The following is a 23,544-nucleotide window of genomic DNA, read 5'->3' as shown; positions in this document are numbered from 1 at the left end:
AAATGACGAGTGGGACTGTGTGGAACAAGCATGGATTGCTGTCGAACTGAGTGATCACACACTGTAATTATATGCGGTGACCGAGTTCGTGATAACGAACTTATCCAAATCTTTTGTCGGTCCATTTTCGCCGTAATGGAGAATGCAACTGCAGTTGATAAGATTATCGTTATGGGTGAATTCAATCTAGCTGGTGTTTAGTAGAAACCATCTCAAAGTGTCTATCACTCTCCAGACCCTGTACGCTTTATTTTTCATACAGGATCAGTTAGCCTTCTCGATAGCTATAGTACGGCAACGCTATCTCAAACCAATCATGTAGTTAACGATAGCAATCGAAGCTTAGACTTCTGTTTCGGAAGCGCTATTTGGAGCATCGGTAATTGCTTCTAATGTAGAAGGCTAACGTTAAGCCCAAATAAATTTTCAGTTGATTCCATTAAAATAGATAAATCTACCGTGGTAGAGGTAACAATAGCTGCAATTTCCAAACCTACGACTAGATGCCTCCCTTCAGATAACGACTTGAGTGCGGTACAATCGATAGAACTGTTTCAACTCGTAGGTACGTAAGCAAATCGGTGATCATCTCTTTTTGCCAGTGGTGGCGGGGTGATACCCCTCACCATCCCTTTCCAACTGGCAAATTTGGTCAAAAGAGATGATCAACCCAATTCGTAAGTTCCTCAAAGTTGTCCTTTGTTGCTTTCTACTTACAAATTTTCAAATTTTCACACTTACTTACAACATTTCACACTGCCGTACTCTAACGGAACTCTCATCTTCATCTCCTTATCTATCGTATAAAAATTACCACTTTAGTCTGTAATTTGAAATTAGCATCTTCAACTATCAATCATTATTAATAATCGAAGCGCGCGCGCAGAAGGTTACTCTGTCCGTCCGTCTATCGCAAGACAAGTTTAAATAAACAGTGTCCGAACCAGTTCACCGCATTAAAGGTGCTTTCTGTATTTTATGTGCTCAAACTTCGCGTGTGATTAATAAAAGTACCAAGATCCAAAGATACAGTCCACTCCAGTTTTGAACTTTTTGGTCCTTCGAGCCGGATTTCGGGGACTTTTGGACTGAAAAGTGACCAGTGATATGGAAAATATGGACTCTAGGTGAAAAGACTTTGTGAAAAGTAGCCATCGAAGCGCTTAGTGCAGTGACCTGTAACCATCGTTCACCGACCTTGATCACTACCATCGCTGGAGGTAGACGGCTGTTTTTGTTCCAGTCCAGCCATCTCTAAATCAGCTGATCGGAGTAATAGCGAAATTGCATGTGTGAAAGGTTTGTTGGTGGACTCTTAGCATGCGAGTCAAATGGAAATGGTGGAAAATCAATGCAATAAAATTTTGGTAGTGCAAACTAAATTGAATCTGTAAATGCATGCAAGAATTTTTCAACCCATACCGGAATTTTAGACATCCCTTGAACCTTTGTGTTTTCCAATACGGTTGTTCATAAAATTCTGCTGGTTTTTTTCCTCTGATCTTTTGGCAGTCTGTTTGGTTGTATCCTTTCGCTGCTATTGGTTTTGCTTTGTTCCCCTCACCCGGTACGCGTGCACAGTCGAAGTTTTCCTGTGATAAAGTGAACATTACCTGTGAGTGAAACAGGAACGAAATATCCTGAAAACTTTGAAGCAGTGAAATTATTCGTTGAAAGGTTCGATCCTGAACCTGAAGAGCATAGTATGCAAGTGGATATTCGGTTGGAGCGACTGGAAAATGCATTTAAGGAATTCCACAACGTCCGTAGGAAGATCAAACTATTGACGGATGATGTCGACGACGATGAAGAAGATGCTGCAATGGATCCCAAGAAAGATTCAGAAAATTCGAGGATCATCAAGGATGCCGAAGACCAGTATTTCACGCTGAAAGTCACTCTGATGAATCTTCGACCAAAGTTAGTAGATCCTAAGACTAGCGTTCAGTCAATCGCACAAGGTGCCGATACAAGACTATCACGTGTTAAGCTTCCCGAGATTCACTTGCCAACCTTTAGTGGACCGCTCAAGGAATGGGTAACGTTCCGAGATACATTCCATAGCTTGATTCATAGTAATCTACAGCTAACGGATATGGACAAGTTTACGTACCTTCGGTCGTCGGTGAGTGGAGAAGCTTTACAGGATATCAACTCGGTGGAAATGTCGCAGTTGCCTGGGAAACGCTGGAGAAACTGTACGAAAATAGAAAACTAATCGTCAAGGCTCATCTCGATGCTTTTTTCGCTGTGGAACCCATCAAGAGGGACAGCTACGAGTCGCTTAACCGGCTCATCAGCGACTTCGACAAAAATCTGCTAATGTTGGAGAAGGACGAATGGCTCGAGCCCTATTCTGTTGCCGTCTGAACTAAGCGCCGCTACGGAACTGGGAAGCGCATCATAATTCGAAGGAGGTGCCGAAGTATGAAAACCTCATCCACTTCCTACGAGATCAGTCCGTCGCGCCTTCATCCGCAAAGTCAAAGGGTCAACTGAACCATGGAACAAACTGGATAACCTAAGGGATCAACGCGTGATTTCGCAGCTTCGAACCGAGCACACCAAACTCTACTATAACTATGGTGGCCTGCCGTTAATCTGTGGGGTACCCTACACCGTCGAACACATCCTGTGCAACTGCCCGGAGTTCCTAAGTCTTCGCAAGTCACTCTGCCTAACTTCCAGCATCAGCGATCTGCTCGGGAATGATACTTCGGCCTCGGCAGCACTAGTAACCTTCTTAACAGAAGCCAAAATCTACCACTTGGTATAGCAGGAATTTCTTTCGGCCGTCGGGACATCTCAGCTGGATGGATTTCCCCTATTGGACCTATGCCAGCTGAGCTCTGTTTTGTTTGGATTATTAGTTTGTAGCTTGTTTTAAATCATTGTGTTTTCTGTTGTTCCTCTGTTTCATTATTTTATATATTGTTATTTTTTCCATATAAGTTGAAGAGCCAGCAACCAAAGTTATTTACAAAATGTTAATATTCCATGTATTTAGAGGTTACTAACTCTGAGGCCTCTCCTTTCTCCGGATATGAACTAGCCATAGGCTAAAAATCTCCTTAATGAAGAATTAAAAAAAATCAGTCCGTCGCTCCTGCCAAATCTATGCTGATTCCAGAGAAATGATCGAAGCCGTCTGTCAGCAACTCAGCAATCAAGTCGTCGAACAAGTGTCCGTTTTGTGGGGACGTATTCCATTCCGCTTTCCGCTGCGTAAAATTTCTGAAGTTGAAAGTACCTGAACGCAGTGAAGCTGTGAAAGAGGCAGACTTTGCTTGAACTGTCTATCGCCGGGACATCAGGCATGGTTTTGCAGCAAGGGTGTATGCCACCACTGCAATCAGAAGCATCACTCCCTGTTGCACCCAGAATCACAGCAGCCAAGTGCTATTAGAAATACATCCTCCGTCCCACAAGAGCAAAGTAGACCTCCAGCTGGCAATCAGCAACAACCACAGACACAAATACCAAACCAGAACCAACAAACACAAGATCACAGCGCTTACCAGTCTACAAGTTCTCTTTCCGTATTACATCTCCCGATCAATCTTCAAAATTTTCGCACCGGTGCTCCAAAGAGTGATCCAACCCTGCTTGTAATAATACTCTACTAGAAGTATGCATATTGTAGACGAAAAACGCGTGTTTGCAAGGACAAGCAATAAAGGTGGCGTAATTAAATGGAAATTACTAATCCTTCTCTATTTCTTTATACAGGTATTCCACTAGAGACGCCAGCATTCATCTGGATGCTTGAGACTAGATTTCTAAACATTATTTTATCTTTCCGCACCAAATCTGAGCATGCTATTATCCGCAGCTTAATTCCAGTCTGAGACCCAAACATTGTAAATTCCACTTCCTTGGAAACATGATTTTGTACTACTTGTAAACGACCAACATATTTGGTATCAAAAATGAAGGACCTCCTCCCCAATATGCTAATTATGTTAATAAAACTCTGTACATAGAAGGTTAGGTAGTTTTAGGGTCGCTTTAAATTAGTCTTAAGATTGTGGAAAACTTCGAACGATGATTTAAGAAACTAGATGATCAGCAAATAGGCAAAATCACTTGAAATGTATGTAACATCATAATCAATGGAAATAAAACGTTATTTTAGTTCTACTACATTTTTTCAAAGTGTGTGATCGATCATCATATTTTTTTATGTCCAGAATCTTTTTCTGCCTTAATTATTTGGGTTAGTACCTTTATTTTTTTCTTGGTTCAAGATAACGACAGATTCTAGAAGCTCTTTATATTGCAAATATTTCTATACTTGGAATAATTAAGTTAAGGATTTGAAAATTCGAAAAAAATTATGTCCATAAAAATGGAGTAACATCCAAAAAACTTGTCGAAGACATTTCACAGTATCAATTTGAAGAACATTAGATGGCTTATCTTGCTTGCGAAACTTTTTACAAGCTTTCCAGTTGTAATGAAATGAATCCGATCATCCACATTGTTGCACCAAACATTTGTTCAATGCCGTATCTTCTTGTACGAGAGATAACAGGAGGTTGTCCGAAATCATTTTTCAATTATCCGTTCGAGTTTTGCTTCTCCTTTGGCGGCGGAAATGCCATCAGAGACTCGCCGGGTACGGGCTCAGTTTGCCTCCTGAGTGGATAGCTAACAAATTGGATTCGGCGAGTCGCGGTTCTTATTTCGTCTCTACACTCGCTATGGCTATGGAATATGTGACCAGATAAACGATATACACGAGGTACTCTGAAATGAAACCGAACACGCAACCTACAGCGGGTGTTGCTCTACTGGTAGGGAGGCGCAGAATTGAACATGAAAAATACCATCACTAAATTATAGACTTCATCTCCAATTGTGGCGTGAAACATTGTATGCTAATAACTGGCTAAATAAACCAACAACAATAATCACCGGCGAGCAAAAGTGAGGACGGGATGTGGAATGTTCTGATACTACAGAGAATGGCAATGGCGTGACAAGAAGCGGGAGAAAGGTGAATCTCCAAGAAGTTCTTGGCCGTGCAAAATTTGCTCATTGTGGCCGTTGAGCCGCCACCGCCTCCGTCGTCGTCGTGCAACTTTGTTTTCCGTTCTGTTCGTTGAGGTTCCTCGTGGCTCTACAGAAGGAGCTGTGCCTGAACGTCCACAATTTCTGATCGCGCGTCAAAGAGGAAAGAAGAAAATCAAGACCGATAGCAATAAGCCGTGTTGTATCAGATAACGCTCATTAATCAATTGTATGATAATTGTGCTGTCTCTGAGCGCGCCCGCAACGACGTATGATCAAGATGCTTTGTGTTTATGCTGCTATGCTTCTTCCTTACCAATAGGTTTATGTTGACCACTAGCGAGGGTTGTGCAATTTCTTCACATATATTTGCAGAAATAATTTTTTTTCAAACAAATAAAAAAAATATTTCCAATTTAGAATTTTGGAATTTTCTAGGACTAAGAAAAATTTCAAGATTTTCATAAGTTTATATATTTTTCACTATGTTTTGGTCAAACGATTTTTAGCCTTCAGAACTCCTGATTGCGTCTAGTGGCCAAATAGGTTATTAGGCCGAATGTGGAAAATTTAAGAACTTTTGATTTTTTAAGATTCCGGAGATTCTGAACTTCAAGACCTAAGATAAGGGATTATAAAAATAAACACATCAAATTTAAATCGCTGAACATCAACAACATTTTTCTGATTTTGGACCTGATATTGACATTGATGAAACAGCTTTTAAGTTTGTAAACTTTGAGCTTTTAATTTTGTAAGCTTTGAGCATAACTTTGCTATATGTCACCTATTCTCACCTTCGATATGTAGTGGATAAAATTCTATCAGAGCTCCAACACTGAGAAACGCAGCGGCAGGAACGGTAGCACCATCATCCAACCAGCCTCGAGTTTTATTGCCAGGGATCTTCATGCAGCGAGTGTATCAGGAGGATATTAATCCGTTTTTGCATCATAATAAAACTCTTCGATTGATGGAAACACTTAATCAAAACACTACATTTATTTACCTTATCAAATTAGACTACACGATTATACAAAAAGAACACGAATCTTCTGCGGTTACTGCAAACGTATGAAATGACCGGTGGTCTGTCAGATGACCTGTTCGTAACTGAAAACTTTCCCTTTCTATCCAGAGCAGCGCAATAGATCCAGAGAAGCTGATCTATTGCGAGAGAGGTGACGTCACGGATATTGCCCGTCGATGGTCTGGCAAGTCAGGTCGACACACTGACCTATGCTACCAGAGAAGAGATGAATTTTTATATACCTAAACCTCGATTCCTTATCCCCATCATTGGATGGTATATATTGTACGGTCTAGACTGTAGACAATAGCCCAAACGTAAACAAATCCGCCCGGCGGTTGCACGGACAGGCTATTGTACTGCTCAGCTGCAATAGATGGATGTCAGGGTTGTAGTTGACAGGGGATCTGGATTCCGAACAATGTCCAACATATAAAAAAAACCTGTGGGGTCAAAACCACAATGGTACAATATACAATCTTTACAAAATAAAAAGCTAGAAGGGTGTACATACCGCTTGCAAAACTGACTTTCCGAGGCTCGCAGAGCCAAGTGTTATATCGACAGTGTGCATTCATAATGGCCTAGCTGCAATGATCGATTTTCTTCGCCGATTTTGTTAATAACTCGCTTAGATTAAAATTTATCGGTGCGTCTGTTGTTGCTTTTGATTTCCAAGACATCCTGTTACAGCGCTGTATTGGACAAATTTCAGAAAATTGTTTTCCTTAGCTGTAGCAATGTTAAGAGAAAATCGATGAAGTGAATCGATTATCGCAGTTAAGCCTTCATGAAAGCACACTGTCGACATACCAGTCGACTCTGCTCATCTAGATCGGTAAATGTCTGTATGTGTGTGTGTTACACAATTTTGGCGATGTGTTTCTCAGCAAATATTGGTCGGAATTTGACGCAACAATCGCCAAATGAAAGATATTAAGGTCTCATAGAATTCTCTTGAATATTTTTGGAATCGGAAATTTTCCAGTGAATACAGGCTGTGAATCTGCCTAAATCGTGTTAAACCCATCATGTGACATCTCAAATCACATTTGAACACAAAAAGAAGATAATAGTTATCACATATGTTGAGCGTCCAGGACCACATTGGTAATTACTGGAGATATACCTGGTACCCCAGGGAAAGTAGCTAGAGTGACTTGGATCAAAACTCATCATGTGAAACCTCAAATCACATGAGAATTCAAAAACAAGTTTAATATAATATGTTTTTGGACAGGAGAGCATATTATATATGGATTGCATATTTCCAACCTAAAACTAATATTCTTAAAACTACATTGTTTAAGATAATTGAATACTGCTGAACTTATACAACTATTTATAACTAAATTTATTATAGTACGGTGAATTAGCACGGCAAAGAAGAGGTATAGACATACCATCATGCAAACGAAACACATAGTACGGGACTAAACGTAAGTTTATGCATGAAAATATGTTTGAAAAAACAGCATAACACACAGATGCAAATGACTTAGTTCTTGGTTTAATTGCTAGATAACTGTTAAAATGAAGCATATTCTTTTTAGGATAATAATAATCTTCCGGAAAGTAAATCAACCCCAGTACCGGTCGTTTTATTCCCGGGATTATTATTGCGGAATTTCCCGAAAAGTTGGAAATTTTCCAACAATATGGAAGTATTGTTATAAATATCAATTATCGTGCAGTTTTTGAATTAACAGCACATCATTTGTAACACAGATGTATAGATTTAAGGTGATACTCTAAGGAAGCCTTAGCGTGAAAATTTAAAGGCACAAATGTCAGCTTCCACAAAACATACAAATTTGAAATTGCTACTCTTTGTTTGTTGTGCTACTACAAACAGAGAGTAGCAATTTCTAATTTGTTTGTTTTGTGGAAGCTGACATTTGTGCCTTTGAAGTTTCACGCTAAGGCTTCCTTACAGTATCACCTTAAATTATTTAAGTTTATCAGAAGTATCCTTAATAAAGAAACAAAAACAACAACTTATTCAAGTTTATTTTCAGCTCCTCGATGATGAGACATTTTTAGATTTACTTTTTTCAGCCTTCGTTCAGGTGGATTTTTTTTATTAAAATTTTTTGCATCCTTTGAAGATGAAAATATTTATGTTTATATTATACACCCATATTCTCATTTTTGTTCGAGCCGTGTTTTCCAATAATAAAAATAAAAGTTTAATAATTAATTGAGTCTTAAATCGCGATGTTGGGGGTTGGGGGTTTGAAATATTTAATTGCGTTTATCTCTTCAATTAAGGCCTAAATCGCGATATGAGGGGTGTTTGCGAGATCTTTAATCGCATTTATTTCGAGGTGATGAAATCTTTGTTCAGTATTTTTTGTAAAGCTAACCTTTAACCTAACCGCGATAAAGCTAACCTTTTTTTAAACATGTATAAATATATATAGGGAAAATGGCTCTTATGTTGGCCTATGGATCTAAGATTGGGCCCATCGCTAAAAATCTGCTATTTATCGATTTTATCTTTATATACATCAATTTTATCTTTATATATTTTGTTCACTTTTGAAAATTTAGTCAACTGCTGAATGTATGTATGGGCCCAGATTAGGGGCATTTAGGCCGACATTACATCCATTTCCCCTTTATATTTTTAAGCTGTAAACTTGGAAGAGTGATTGATTTTATGCTTAGCTATTAGGAGACCAGCTAGTTATAGATCATTTGAATGAGATCCTTTCCAGTTACTTGTTTAAATTTTATTAAATATTTACCAAATAACGTCTCCAAAATTAATTGAGGGGCTTGGTTGCCACTTTATGTTTAAGATCGGATGTGTTGATCGAAAATTCATATCAAATCCTTCTCAAGAGCACTTGTTGTCGTCGCTGATATAAGGAGTTCGGTGGCCTAGTGGCGAACGATTTTGCGTATTGACCAGAAAATTATGGGTTCAATCTCAAGCTTCTTCACATAATAGAGCTTTAGTGTGAATCTGATTTATTCTTAATATGAGATAAAGTGTATGGAAATTCGGTTGGAGGAACGAATTGTTTTGTGGAAGAAGGAGCTCGGTAGCCTTGTGGTGATCGATTTTGCTTACAGAGTAGAATATCATGGGTTCAATCCCAAGCTCCTTCACATTATAGAGTTATACTCTAAATCGGATTTCTTTCATAATATGATTCGAAAAATAAAAAGAAATTTGCTTGAAGGGCCGGGTACGTAAAAAAATATTTGAGTTTTAGGAAAGGCGTGTAGATTGGAAGTCCAAATCAAATCCTTTTAAAGAGCAGTTGGTTCTCTGTGTAATTACAGCTGATCTGGCAATAACAGAGTTGCATCCACGGGCGGCCAATCATGGTCATGCACATGAACAGAAAATTAGAATGAGTTGATATAACTTATGAAATAAACAATAAATAAATTAATACCCATCCGAAAGATTAAATCGCATTAATCGCAGGGGGATTAGTTCCCATTTACAATGAATTTTGACATCAAAATGGAGTTCAGCATCAAAAAAGTAACTGAGTAAATTAAGCGACTTCTGTTTGACGTGTCACCACTGTGCAATGCTACTAGTAGCGCTGCATCGAGATACCACCATATTATTCAGTTATTTATTTTTGAGATTTTTTGAATCAAGTTGCATTAAGTTTAGTTGCAATTTGAGATAACACGATCAAAAATAGAAAAAAAAAACAATTCTTTTAAAAACAGAATTGCATGTTCTGAATTTAAGAACTTCGCACGACCGGGAATTGTAAGATCCTATTACAGATTTGCCTGAATGGTTTGCAAAATTTGCTGTGTTTAGTGACATAAAAAGATTCTGTAATGTGCTCGCCGGAAGGTTTTTTAAAATTTTGTAATTTAGGGTAGATGTACCAATTTTGGCTAGGAGTGCAGTTTCAAACCCTTTCGGATACAGTTGTATTTTAAGTTTGCTCTCTGTTTTGTGCGTGCGTTCGCTTTCATAGTTTTCGGTTACATTTGCCTTATCAGCGCTGGCACTCTGCCTCCCGGACGGTTATACGTTTGTGATTGGTGGTTTTATCGCTTTCCGCGAAGTTTTATAATCCAGAAAGAAACGTGATTCATCATGTTTGTACCAGAAATTTGTGGCATCGCGATTGCGAGTGGTAATTTTTAATTTCAGTTTATTACGCGCTGAAAGAGTTCGGCACGGTCGGTGTTGGTGTTTGTTCGCTCGTAACTAGTTTTGAAAAACAATTAAGTGTTTTCGACCGAAATTGTTAAAGAAAGTGTGAAAAGTGTGATCTGTGAAAAACATCGTTACGGTCACAAATGCCTTGATCATTCGGGTCGTTTTGCAAGCCGCGAAGTAATTTTTTGGTTCAAATGAGAAAAGGTGGTTGCACTACAGTTAGTGCTGATTGGCAAACGCGGTAAAATGAAAACAGAAGAGAACAAAGATCCGTGCGAGTTGTGTGATGAAGATGTAGCGTTTGGCGGAGGACAACATACAGCATCTAAGGCTACTGGAATGGCTCGTGGAATAGAGAAGTCCAGAAAAGTTGACGATCACAGTCAAGCAGACCAGTTTAGGTGAGATAATTCAATTTTTATCTATAAATTAGGAATTTGGGAAACATCGGAGAGATCCTTCAACTATACTTTATTATATAAAGCATAAACCACATCACATATGATTGTTAAATTCACTCTTACATAATTCGGAGCGTTTGTTCATGTATCCTTCTACCCCTGTAGATTCACGAAATGCATCGCTGTTTAAATATATTTATTTAAATTCGAATCAATTCACAGAATCATCTTTGCGGCAAATGCAACGCAGTAGGCCTGGCCGTTTTGATGTTTGTGTCATATCTCAGATATGCAAACATCAATGTTGACAAGAAAAATTATTAGGCGTTATCTAACCTAATCATTTTCCGGGATGCTTTCTCGTTCTTGCTTCGTTTGTATTAGATTAGATTATTTTAGATTAGGTAGATGTACCAATTATGGCTATACGTTCCTATTATGGTGTGTTATCTGGAACACATCATAATAGGCACGTATGGCCATAGCCATAGTATCGGAACACTTACCCTAGTAGCTTATTTTTCGAACAAAGTTTGTTCCACCTAATGCATTTCGTATAAAAAATCATCTCGTGAAGGTTTTTTTTACAAAAATATGCTTTCTGGAAAACTTGCTTCACCACTGCAGTCCATTGCAAGAACTGCCATTACATTTTTTGTACAACACGCATGACTTTGCACGATCGAGTATTTTTTTTATTGTGATAGGTATTCGGTTTAGAAATTTTCATAATTCTTAGCTAAATCTAGTGTATTCAACACTTTCCCATACATTTCAACTAAACTTAAAGCGCTAGCCATATGAGTTGAAAGCTAAAAGCGCTAGCTCTTCTACAACACAATTAACTGAAACTTTCGGCTGAAACTTAAGTCGGTTTGACTCTTTGCTCGAGATTTGTCTTATACTTATTTGTGTGAGCCGGCGCCGGTGGTGTAGTGGTAAGCGTGACTGCTTTCTAACACCCCGATGAGTCTGGGTTCAATCCCAGCCGAGGTCGGTGGGATTTTTCTGAGGCATAAAAATCTCTGGTCACGTCTTCCTTCGGAAGGGAAGTAAAGCCGTTGGTCCCGGCCCATGTGTGTTGAATGGGTGCGATATCCTACGCAGGTGTGGAAGCTGCCTTCCTGCACATTCGATTGCCGTCAATGGATGGCAATCGATGTCCGTCGGTGATTGGCACTAGATTGCGGAACAGAGACCGACGTTAAATAAAGGAAAACATAAAAAAACTTATTTGTGTGATTATTCAGACACAACGGGTATAAAAGTTAAAAAGCACAAAAATAGACATCCCTTGCTCAGAAGATTTCAGATCGTACTATCACTTACAATGGACTCAAAAATCCCCTTTGTGGGCTACATGCAGCACCACCAACAGCCGTTGTAGCATAAACTACCTATCGCATTCAAAAGAGGAACGACAACAGTGTCGAAATGGTCTATCTCTCTCCCTGTCGATGATCTCGTCTCATCTACGAAGATGATGTTCTTCATTCAACGTTGCACCACCGCTTCGCTTCTCTGGGCTAGATCAGATCATCTCCCGAACTGCTGCGAAACAGGCAGCCAAGGTGAACGAAAGGAAAATTGTTTTAAACAATAGATTATTAACTACACTGAATTTATAACACCTCTTACTCTGGAGGGTACGCTTTATCGCATTGTGTTGATTTTGTACGCCTCTTGGTGGTGTCCGGAAAATTTATAGTGCTCAGTAATAATGGTGTCCGGTGAGCCTGTGAGGGAAGTCTGCGGTGGGTAGATGTACGACAGAGAACTACAAGATAATGGAGTAGATAGCTCAATGGCTACAATTGTTCGAAATGACTCAATAGTGTTCACAGTAGTGTCACATGTATTTGATTAAAGGTTGTAGACACACAGCTTAGGAAATTGTTACAATGGCTTAATTTTTTTTTTGTCCGCGTACATCATGTAAGCAGACAAGTCAATAATATCATACTCATCGAAGCCACGAAATTGATCAGACATGCTGAATTACGCTGCGACGAGTGTGGGAAAGGCACGATCCATGCAGATTCCGATGTAGTAAAAGTTGCAACATTGTTGCATTCGCTCCCTCGCAGCAGCAGGGCCGTCAGATTTAATCATGAGCTCAAAAATAACATTCTGTGACTATGAATACATAATACCCAGGAGACAACACATTCCTCTGCTTACAGTTCATGACCGGCACGGCAAGGTCTAGACCGCGGGGCAACTTTTGTGTGTCTTGTTCAGGCAGTTAACCTGAACCGTGTTCAATCGACGAGGGCTGTTAGTTGGGTTGCAGCAGGGTTGTCGTAACTTTGTTCGCCTCTTTCTCTCTCACATTGACCTGCGAGGCAAGCTAAAGATGTATTACATCCCTGCCTAGCACGCCAGGTACAATGCTTCCCATATGACATAAAAATTGTGGAAAAGTGCCAAAGAAGGAACCACACGCGCGCGCAACTTGCGGAAGGAAACCGGCTAAGATGATAAATTGCAACGCGCTTGTTGTAACTTTTCTGCTCATATTTAGCGGTGGGCTTAAGCTTGGGCTTGTTTGCTTCTCTGTTTTCCTTTTCCGGAGGCACGGTTCAGGTTTCCGAGAGGAACTGAATGGCCGGTGAACTACGGTATGAATTTAATTAAAAAGTGAAAATTTGTCGCTTTCTTCTTTCGTAACCGATTACCTTCTTCAGCGTTGCTATTCCAGCGACAGCGTCGTCAGCCTATAACCAACATAATGCACAAAAACAACAAGACGGTGGTCACAGTGACACTTATTCCAGCAGCAGCCAGCACAACGAAGCTTTATGGGAAAGGCGATAGTTTAGTGCTGTTGCGCAAAGTCAAACAGCGTGAAAATGACTGTTTTCCGGCTGGACGAGCAAGGGCCTATTATGCAATATTTTGTTAAGTTATACATTAGACATTAGAGACCGGATGATGGTGCGTATGTCGTCCTTTTCCTACAATGTACAGTGTTGTTCAGTTGTCAACATTGTCAAGCAATGTACTTAAGACTTTATTACCTTATTTTTTTGCAACATACCCAAGTAACCACCAAGCCCGGTAACTACCCGATAATCGCCCTTTTTGCGATATAAGGTAAATATAGGGTTTCTCCCTCCCCATGGACATGGAGGTTGAAGGTACTGAAGCAAAGGGTTATGTTTAATTTCTTAATATTTGCAACGATGATGATTTCTTATAGTGTTTATTTAATCTCCCCACATATCACCTTCTTAACGCTTCAGTATGCCTCAAACGATTAATTCTTGGTTGTTAATAGAACTTCCTTGATGAAATCGGCTCCTTCATGCAGACTGAGCAATTCTGATTATAGAATCAGATTTGTTCTGTATACAGAGGATCTGGGAGGGCTTATTAGAAACTTCTCACCAATAAAGTAATGATCTTCTAGTAAATTTTGCAAATAAATTTATTAATATTTTATTTTATTTAGGCATATTATTTTTGTAACAGTCAATTAGCATTAGCATATGATACAAGAGATTTAATATTACTTGCTTGTTTTGCGTAAAATTATCAATATTTATTTTACTTGTAATTACCTTTGAAAGTTTTTTTTTGATCTGAAAATTTTCCCAGTTTGGAAGCTAACGCATGTCCAAAGGCCTAATAGAAAGATAGGCAGAAAAAGTGTATCATGCAGAATGGTTGCATGCAGGGTTGCTTCCACTCACTTGCTATAGATAAGTGATTTTCGGAGTTTTGAATTCGTTAGATGTTGTAATGGAGATTTGTGTTGTTGGATGCGAGAGGAGATTGGAGGGCGGGTGTTTGACGCATAGAGCCTGTCAATTTCGCTTTCAAAGTGTCGCAATCAGCGGTTTTATGATTCGTGAGCGCTCGCGATTCGTAGAATCGTTGATTGTGACTGCAAGTGGATTTGGCGGGTTTTGTGTGTCGGACGCTTGCTTTTTGGCCTCTTCTTGTGTCTAACATGTGCAGAGTATCATAATAGCGTCTAATGGTTTTGAGATTCCTGGTTGCGTGAAATATATTTGTTATAATATCTTTTTGAGATTTTAGTAGTCACGTTTTGTTTGTAGTTTATATTTTATTTCTTTCATGTAATTATCGTAAATAATAGTTATTCAATGATAGATAACTATGCTGTGGATTATGAGATGCTCGATGACCCTGGAGGGATCGATCTTGCTTACTGAGCAGAAAATCATGGATTTAATCCCAAGCACTTCCACAGCACAATAAATCGCCACCATCATTTGTATATTTGATATTGAACATTAACCTCGGAAACTATTTGCATATCAAGCGAAAACGTAGTCCTGTATTGTCGCGAAGCGTTATGGTTCTGAGATGCTCGATGACCCTGGAGGAATCATTTTTGCTTACTGAGCAGAAAATCATGGGTTTAATCCCAAGCTCTCCGTCATGACTCTTAAAATTCATGATCACTAAACGAAATGAATATGTTCTTTCGATAGCCGGCTATCGAGAGATTAAATAAACAACAAATAAACGATACATACTTTTGGTTGCACCGCAAACTTGAGGTGAATCCTAACCGAATACCCTACCCAACCCTCCAACTCCGTAGCACTTATGAGGGTGTCGCTAAGTCGGTGGCCTCTCGTTAAGTAAGTACTACATCAACATTTCCTTCCCTATCCCTAGTTATGGTAAAGATGGGCGTTGCCGGGAATAGCGACAGTCATGCTTCTGTTACTCTTGTTTAGATTGGAACCAATGTTTACTCCCCAGCATTATTCTTGAAAGTAGTCTAACTGAGAATTTCAGAAGAGACATGAGTGTCGCTAGTATCCAATCTATGAAGTATATCATAACAACGCTAACGCTAACGCTAACGCTATAAGAAAAATATAAAGTTTCCGAACTTTATATCAGTCGTATAGCAGCCTTAAAAGGGCGATTAACGGACTTGTTGGTTACTTGGGTAGTTATGTTACACTATTTAAAAAATAATGGCTGAGCATAAAAAGACCCTATTTTTGCGAGGTTCTAGAAGGAAAATTATCAAAATATTGTTCTACGGAAAAGTTCGAGTGTTACAGTTACAGATCCAAATTATCATTTTCTTTATAGATTATAAATGTCTAAAATCTAAAATTAAAGGATTTCGGTCTTCTCGAGTTTAGTGGATGATAAATGTTTGGATCGGGAGAGGGGAAAGGAGATTTGGAATATGATTTATGATTAAAAAATTTAACTATTTCTAAAACATGTACTTAATCCTATCGACGTTATATCAACTCTGTAATTATACAATTATTGCAGAAACAAATAAACAAAACAAAAAAAGAAAACAAACACTCACACAAAATACAAACTAAACACAAGGTTAATCAAACTTACAATCTGTGGTTAATATTCTTAAAGAAAACATATATGAGTTGCATAAACTCCAGATCGCGTCTAGCCAAAATATCCCGAACCGGAACATTGGGATATCTACCTCGAGCCCGAAGTGAATCATACAAATGTGATCTGACTCCACGATTTACCAAAAAATTGCATGGAGCGAATAGCCTGAGACTATCCGTAAAAATAAAGTAGTGATCTGGTGAAAGTGAGGCGATAGTTTCTAGCGTATAATGTATTGCCACCATACTCAAATGATGTGATCCATCGAATGCCGAAAAATTTGTCGGTAAAATAAAGAGCTAGATAAATGGTGTCTCCAGCAAAGTTGCATGAAATTACATTTGTTCCATTAAATATGCTGAAGAATGCCGTATAAGAATCCAAACATATTACAAAAAGTTATAGTAATTTATCGGCTGTAAGGCTCAAAATTTTGTGTTTTTACGCATCTGGTCACATCCCATATACTGTATTTTGAAACAATTTTATTTTCGGAACATATTTTGTAGATATGGAGGGAATTTCAGGTCAAAATCTCAAAAAATAACAAAATCCGAGCCAACTTACAATAATTGGAATACCTTGCAAAAATCGGTCTGTAGTTTAAAAATAAAATTTTAACAAGTTATTCAAATTCTACATTAAAATCCCTTGAAAAATGTGAATTTAAAACATATATGTATATGTACATATCCGGCTGAAAAGTGCGTAGTTTCACTTGTGGATCAATATCTCATAAACCATATTTTCCATTCATTCAGAACACAGAAAAGTTGTCTGGTTGCGGAGTAGTCTCCATTCAAAGATATAATTTCTAAAAATCTCATAAATCAAGGTTTGTAGCCAAGACGGAGCATTTTATTAGAATATCAAAATAAGCTTTTTGGCAAAGTTTGATTGAAATCGGTGACATTGACCACAACTATGTATACACTTGAGCTGGAATGACTCATCCCGATTTTGGCAACACGACCTCATCAGCTGTTTATTTCGATAAACTTAGGCATGTGCTTTCTTTATCATTTATCATAAAATACCAGGCATCTCTAATCCGTGAAGAATGATCTAGTAAAATCATAAATGGAATTAAGCATTCAATTAATTTTCTAGTTAGCAAAAAACAAAAATCAAGTGCTGCCAACAACGGGAAGGGGCTATAGTCAGAACTTAATTCCTCGTCTTGTATAATAATTGCACTGCACAATGGTCCGGGATGGGAATTTAGTGACACAAAAGTCCTTGTTTGTTTTTTAAAGTTTTTTAGGACGTGAGGTTTTTATTTGCAGTGCCTTTTTTTGGATTGCCAACACTAAGGTCGCCCTAAAATTAATTAACCACTTCATTCGAGCAGATAAAATGACGTTTACTACCACTCGAACTTTGAAATAAAACATTATTTTGAGATTTTTTCTTCTAGAACCACGATAAAAGTAGCCAACATTTGTGCGTTTCATAAAAAAAATAAAACTTAGTTGGTCCAGTTTTGTGAAATCGCTGGTAGAAAGTCACGCCAAAACTGCTTGACAAAGTGGTCAATTGATTATCAAAAACTAACTTTCTTATTTTGTTCATTGGAAAAGTTATAGCTGGGATGGTTTTAAGCTACTTTGATGTGGACATATTGTTTTGACACTCAGTACAGAAAAATTGCTACTTTTCGACACTCTTTTGAATAACATAATGACCTACTTTTCTTAGCTAAAATAACAGTGTCAAAAAGTAATACTTTTCAGCAGCGCTGAGTTGCATCACGGTACTGACAGCCTTTAGATTGACAAAAGAGATTCCTACGGTTAACAATCAAAACAACTGAGAACCCTCTCTCCGTAAAACTTCTCACCCAGTATGACACAACAACCGTGAGGTATCGTTATTTTGCTTTTCTCACTCATTCGCAATATCACTAACATCTGTCATGTTGTCATCATATCACCGAGGAAAAATAAAAAGACATATAAATTGACCATCATCTCATTTCGAGCATAAATACGGTTATGACGGTTTTTCCTCTTCCAAAATCACGGATACGGCGATAGTTGTGATGTATCAAGGAAAAAGCATTACGATAAATTATTATTGTGAGAAGTCATATCTGCATGAACACATACTACCTGCAGTCAAGAATTCTTATTCATGGATAAAGATTTTGCAGCTATTTATTTTTCCGGATACCGTGACGCTTGAGCTCGAATAATAAGGATGCTGACCTCATATCGTATCCACAATACCGAAGCCCAAGTATCAAGGAATCCGTAAAAAAAAATCCTTGCGTAAATAGGAATTCCCCTCTGAATATTGGAATTGTAGCTAGAGGTGTTATAGCTGAGTAATCAAACGTTGAACTGTTGAACAAGTCATTATATATCTTTAGGTTAAACACAATACAATATATGCTTGGTTTACCACAGTTCAGGATTATTTCAGAAAAAAGTTGACAAGCATCTAATACAAGGGTCATACAATAACGTTAGCAGTTTTTCGGGATTTTACAACTCACCCTCTCCCAATGTAAGACTTTGTAAAATCATACCAATTGATCCTCCACCCTTATTAATATTCTGCAGCATTTTGCATTTGATTTCTTCATCCTTAAATCATTAGAAAATTGCAAGCACCCCATCCCTCTTTAATGCTTAAACAATTCAAGACCAACTATTGAAAAACCTCAACTCCATTTTGTAAACAAACCTTGTAAGGCCATTTGCTCGCGAAACGAAACCTACATTCACAAACCTAAATCACAATCGGGAAGAGGAGAATTTCCCCTGCCTGTAAATTTTGTTGGTTTGCGTTGGCGGACTTCGGTTCGCGACAAAATTGCTTTGCAAAGTTTGTTTACAAAATGGAGTTGAGGCCTTTGCAATTGTTGGTCTTGAATTATTGCGCGGTGCATTATAAATACACATTTTCTTCACTTGAGGTTTCAACAATCAAAGCAACCATTGGTATCCATCAACAAAGAAATCTTCAAATCGTTAAGGCCGGCGCACAATAGATACGTTTTTGGGTTTTTTGACAGTTAGCCCATGCATTATCTGTCAAAAAACCCGAAAACGTATCTATTGTGCGCCGGCCTTTACTGTGAAGTCCGTAAGGAAACGCAGTGTATTTCAATATATCATCGCTAAAATTAATTGCGAATTCGATTAATATTCAGTTCCAACCTGGATCGGGTATCAAAATTGGATCTGCTAATTTCCTGAAAAAAGGTCAGTTTGTTCGTTTGCTTTTAAAACCCAGCTCAGGTTGAGGTTCATACTGACAAAAAGTTCGGTTTCACACTGATTTTGTGCTGTTGGTTCCATGATGGTCCTTGAAATTTATCGGAGCAATTAAAAAATTTAAGATTTTCGCTTCACTTTACGCACGAAACGTAACCACGTTGAAAATATATTTGTTTTGACATTATTTAATTCTCGTGAGCTTGTCAATTGTAAGTTGTATATCAGTGAAAGTGGCAAGTTAAGAAATTACATTTTTGAAGATAAACGGATATTTTTGTAACGTAACAGCACCCACATATTTATTTGTTATAAGAAAAATGAAAATCGAACGTTTTCTTCAAAATGTTCGTACATATGTTTTGAACTTAACAACTTTTAGCAAGAACAGGAAAATGAGGGAGCATTATTCTCACTTTCCACTTATAAATGTTCAACAGAGATGATCAGTGAGTGAATGATTTTGCTACTCTCTCCTTGTCATTTAATCTAACTGTCATGGATGGCTTTGATGAAGACGGTCTAGTGAGGTAAAGGTGTTTCCAAGTGATATGCTAGTTGACCGTCATTTTTGATATGTGATGGTTATGTGAGGATGACCGTCAAGGTACAATAACCGTTACGACTGCTTTTCGATTTTTACAGCATTCGGCGTAATTTACAATAGCTATTTCAGTCTCTTTCTAAAAAAAATCAGTTTTAACCACTAATTTTAAATTCGATCTTTTCGTCTCCGCACTTGAGTCCGACAATAATTTCGCGAATCAGAAAAAGGTTCCATATTGAGCGATGATAGATCCGAACTGATGTAATATTTTTCCAATGAAAAAGTATTTGATACCCCTTTTGTATAAACAGATCGTAGAAAAGTGTGATAGAGTCAGGGATCCAGGTGTAATTTTGGACTCAAAACTTACTTTCACAGATTATTATAACACAATCATTAACAGAGCTAACAACATGCTTGGTTTTATAAATCGTTTCTGTTATAACATTCACGATCCGTATACGATAAAAAACATTGTTTATTGCTTATGTAAGGTCGATATTAGAATATTGCAGCATAGTTTGGTCTCCTTTTTCAATCACACACGAAGAAAGAATAGAGTCCGTTCAAAAGCAGTTTCTATTGTATGCACTCCGCAAGTTAGGTTGGACTGTATTTCCTCTGCCATCTTACACAGCTCGGTGTATGCTCATAAATATCCAAACATTAAAAGAGCGTCGTGAATTTGCTATGATTTCTTTCGTAAACGATATCGTATCACATCGAATTGATTCAATAGAACTATTGTCATCCTTAAATTTATATACACCATATAGGCATTTTCGAAATAGAAATATATTTACTACAAATCGTCATCGTACGAATTACGCCAAATTTGAACCCTTGAACCAAATGATGGACACATATAATAAGCACTGCGATAACATTGACTTTACAATGACAAAAACCAAATTAAAGCAATATTTTAATGCCTCGCATAACGTCAGCTAAAAGTAATTTTTTTAACTTGTTCTCAAGACATATTATAAAAAATATAAGCAAAAACAAAATTGTAAAAATAGCACTTAAGACAACAATTGTAAAACGGTCTACACTGATTGACGACAAATAAATAAATAAATAAATTTTTAAAGGGTAAATTTTTGTTTTAAAATATATTATGTTTTGAAAAAATGTACACATTGCTGTAGATTCTACTATTTGTTTGTAAAAATTACTATATTTTACATATTCCCGGTATTCCCAAATATAGAACATTTTTTGAGAAGTTTCTGATTAGCAGATTTTCAATTCACGATAAAATGTGACAAGCGGTAGTACATACTGTTACATACTGGATACTGAATTCAGATCACTGATGTCGGTTACATTTTACCAGGTTTTTTGTTCAGCTTAAAAAGTTGATCGTTACAGGAAATTAATAATTTCGACAAATTTTATTTTGTTATCATTAAATTGGGTTAACTGAACAGAGTTCGAAATTTGTATTCTAATTATTAAATTTTCCACAGATTTTTTATTGAAAAAATAGTATAGTTATAGTAGATAGTTAAAAACGTACCGAACAGTGGAGGCCTGAATTAGTGTGTGGCTCATGTCATCCGTGAAATGGACTATTCCGCCTAAAACCAATCCAGGGTGGAAGCTTGGACTTCAACCTTCAAATTGGTTGGCGAATATCTGGATAAGCAGAATGCACCAAGCCTCGAAAATTCTACGTTCATCCCTTTCGGCACGGGGAAAAAGTTTGTAGCATTTTGAAACAAGTAATGAACCAAAAATATCTCCAAATGACAATATCACAAGCAGCCCGTGCGACACAGCTCACTCGGGGCGGTAGAAGGAAACGAGCAAATTGTTGGCAAGCTGCTTCATGAAGTGAAGCCGAAGATGATACACCGTTTGAAAAATTCATGTAAATTTAACTTAAGAATTGGCGTAAATTTACGCGATATATCGTGTAAATTCAAGCAGAATATCGCATAAATTAGCAATCTTGTATGCAAGCTTGTGAACGATTTCGCTGTTTATGCCAAGTATAGCTCAAAACTAAACGAAGGGAGATATTACGCGATAGTTAAAATTAATTTCTGTGTACACGTGTGTTAATGGGATTTTTTGTTATGTCTTTTCTCGATTCAGATCAAGCTATGTCCTCATCCGTGTATATTGCAATAAAGCAGACAAGCAATATATCATTATCCTTCTACCACTCCGATCGAGATATGATACAGAGCGAGTTTGTCATGGTAGTCGTAGCCATGCTTGGCATGCACAGTTGTACACACCAACTGCTCATTTTAACTTTTCACGCAGTTGTTGTAATTTGTATCTCTTTAAAGCTATTAATAGATTAGAATCATAGTTTACTATAGATATACAAAGAGTAGATAAATCTTAACATTAGAATCAACACCAATTCATTTTTACACTTTAAGTCCGAGATGTGTAGCGAGCATTTCTCACTTAATTTTTACAACGCAAAAACAAATACAGTTTATTACTAGAATTAAAATCTACTTTTTTTACGTATCTATAACAAGCTTAAACTCTTTTCTATCTACTGCTTTAATAAGAACTATGTTTCGTCAATTGTGTGCAAAGTTATTAGCAAATGAGCAGTTCGTAACCAAAACTGTGTATGCCAAGCATGGTCGTAGCAACCGTTTTGTCTGTATCGTTGGTTGCTTTATGTGTTTGGATTTTCTGGTAACAAGTATTGTTTTAATTGATAATCAAATTTATCAATTCTTCAAGGAAAGTGCTGCCTTCCAAAACACGAAAAGTACATACAAGCATCACAAACACAATTGTGTGAGTTCGACAGGAAAGGGTTGAGAGTGATTGGTTTTGTCGTCTAAATTGCATTTCTGGCCCACTGTGGTGCGAAGACACCGAGCGGCTTAAACTTAAAACAAAAGTATTAGGCCAGTGTTTTAAAAACTTTTCTTGATCTTCCCACTTTGATAAATTCCATAAGCTCCATTGTATACATATGTAAATGCTAAAAATATTTTTTTCGATTTCGATAATATTTTACCGTACTTTAAACAGCTAATCAGTAAAATTTAGAATTCACGATTTATCGGTTAAATAGCTTCAAAACCATGAAACTTCTTCACAACCAAAAGTTAAACATGTTTTAATTAGACTGATAGCTGGCTGAAATTAGTTTTTGCGTAAAATACCTGTCGGAATAAAAGCCCAAGTAATACTTTTTAGAGGCTTCCTCAGTCTTAAACAGAATTTAAGTCGTTTTTCTAACGGTGATCAACTGTTCACGTTCTTAAGAGCTCTAAAATGGTTTTCAAACAAGTTTATCCGTTTCTTAGCTCGAAGCGATAAAATGTGTTAAAATAGTGATCTGAGACATGTCGAAACTATGTTCGTCATTATCTAGAGAAAACATATTTTTGCTATGCCCGCTAACCAGCACATTCAGTTGATCCAAAATATATCCCAAACCTGTTCTAAAATATGTTTCCACAAGCGGCTTGAAGTAGAAAAGGTGCGCTAAAATATGTTTTTTTAGAAGTCCAAAATAAAATAAAAAGCATCTTCAGTATTTGTGATATTTCGTGCTTATGGTTTTGTCAAATTGCGTTTTGCAACGATTTTTTTTTACAAAAACATTTATTGTAACAAAATCATATTTTTTTCGTGAAATTATATAATTACTTCCTAAAGAGGTCCAAAATGCCTCCGGTACCCTACTTTGTACAACGGAGCCAATACTGAAAGGTTAACAACTGTGAAAGTGCTCAAACAACATAAAGTTGAGGGCCAGAATAAAATCCCAGTGTGGACGTAAGCCAAAGGAGAGAGATCCTACTATTTTATAAGCTAACTTAACTAATTCAGCT

General features: G+C 37.5%; 2 protein-coding genes across 5 annotated transcripts in view; both read right to left on the bottom strand.

Annotated features, from left to right (window-relative positions):
• Window positions 1-23,544, bottom strand: part of osp (outspread) — a 534,113-nt gene that overhangs the window by 71,713 nt on the left and 438,856 nt on the right. Inside the window, exon 1 of one of the 4 annotated variants that reach the window (XM_065222628.1) lies at window positions 5,811-6,002. The exons of the other annotated variants lie outside the window; for them this stretch is intronic. Coding sequence (XP_065078700.1) covers window positions 5,811-5,925 — 115 coding nt within the window. The 5' untranslated portion in view covers window positions 5,926-6,002. Of the gene's footprint in view, window positions 1-5,810; window positions 6,003-23,544 lie in introns of those variants that run through there. 4 annotated transcript variants of the gene reach the window in all.
• Window positions 1-23,544, bottom strand: part of puml (pummelig) — a 418,871-nt gene that overhangs the window by 109,656 nt on the left and 285,671 nt on the right. The window lies entirely within an intron of this gene.

This window comes from Ochlerotatus camptorhynchus, unplaced genomic scaffold, assembly GCF_037179485.1.
Source record: "Ochlerotatus camptorhynchus isolate MF236.1 unplaced genomic scaffold, CSIRO-AGI_Acam_v1.1 ptg000176l, whole genome shotgun sequence".
Lineage (NCBI taxonomy): Eukaryota > Metazoa > Arthropoda > Insecta > Diptera > Culicidae > Ochlerotatus > Ochlerotatus camptorhynchus.
The sequence above is the reverse complement of the archived record's forward strand: the minus strand, read 5'-3'. Positions and strand labels throughout refer to the sequence as shown.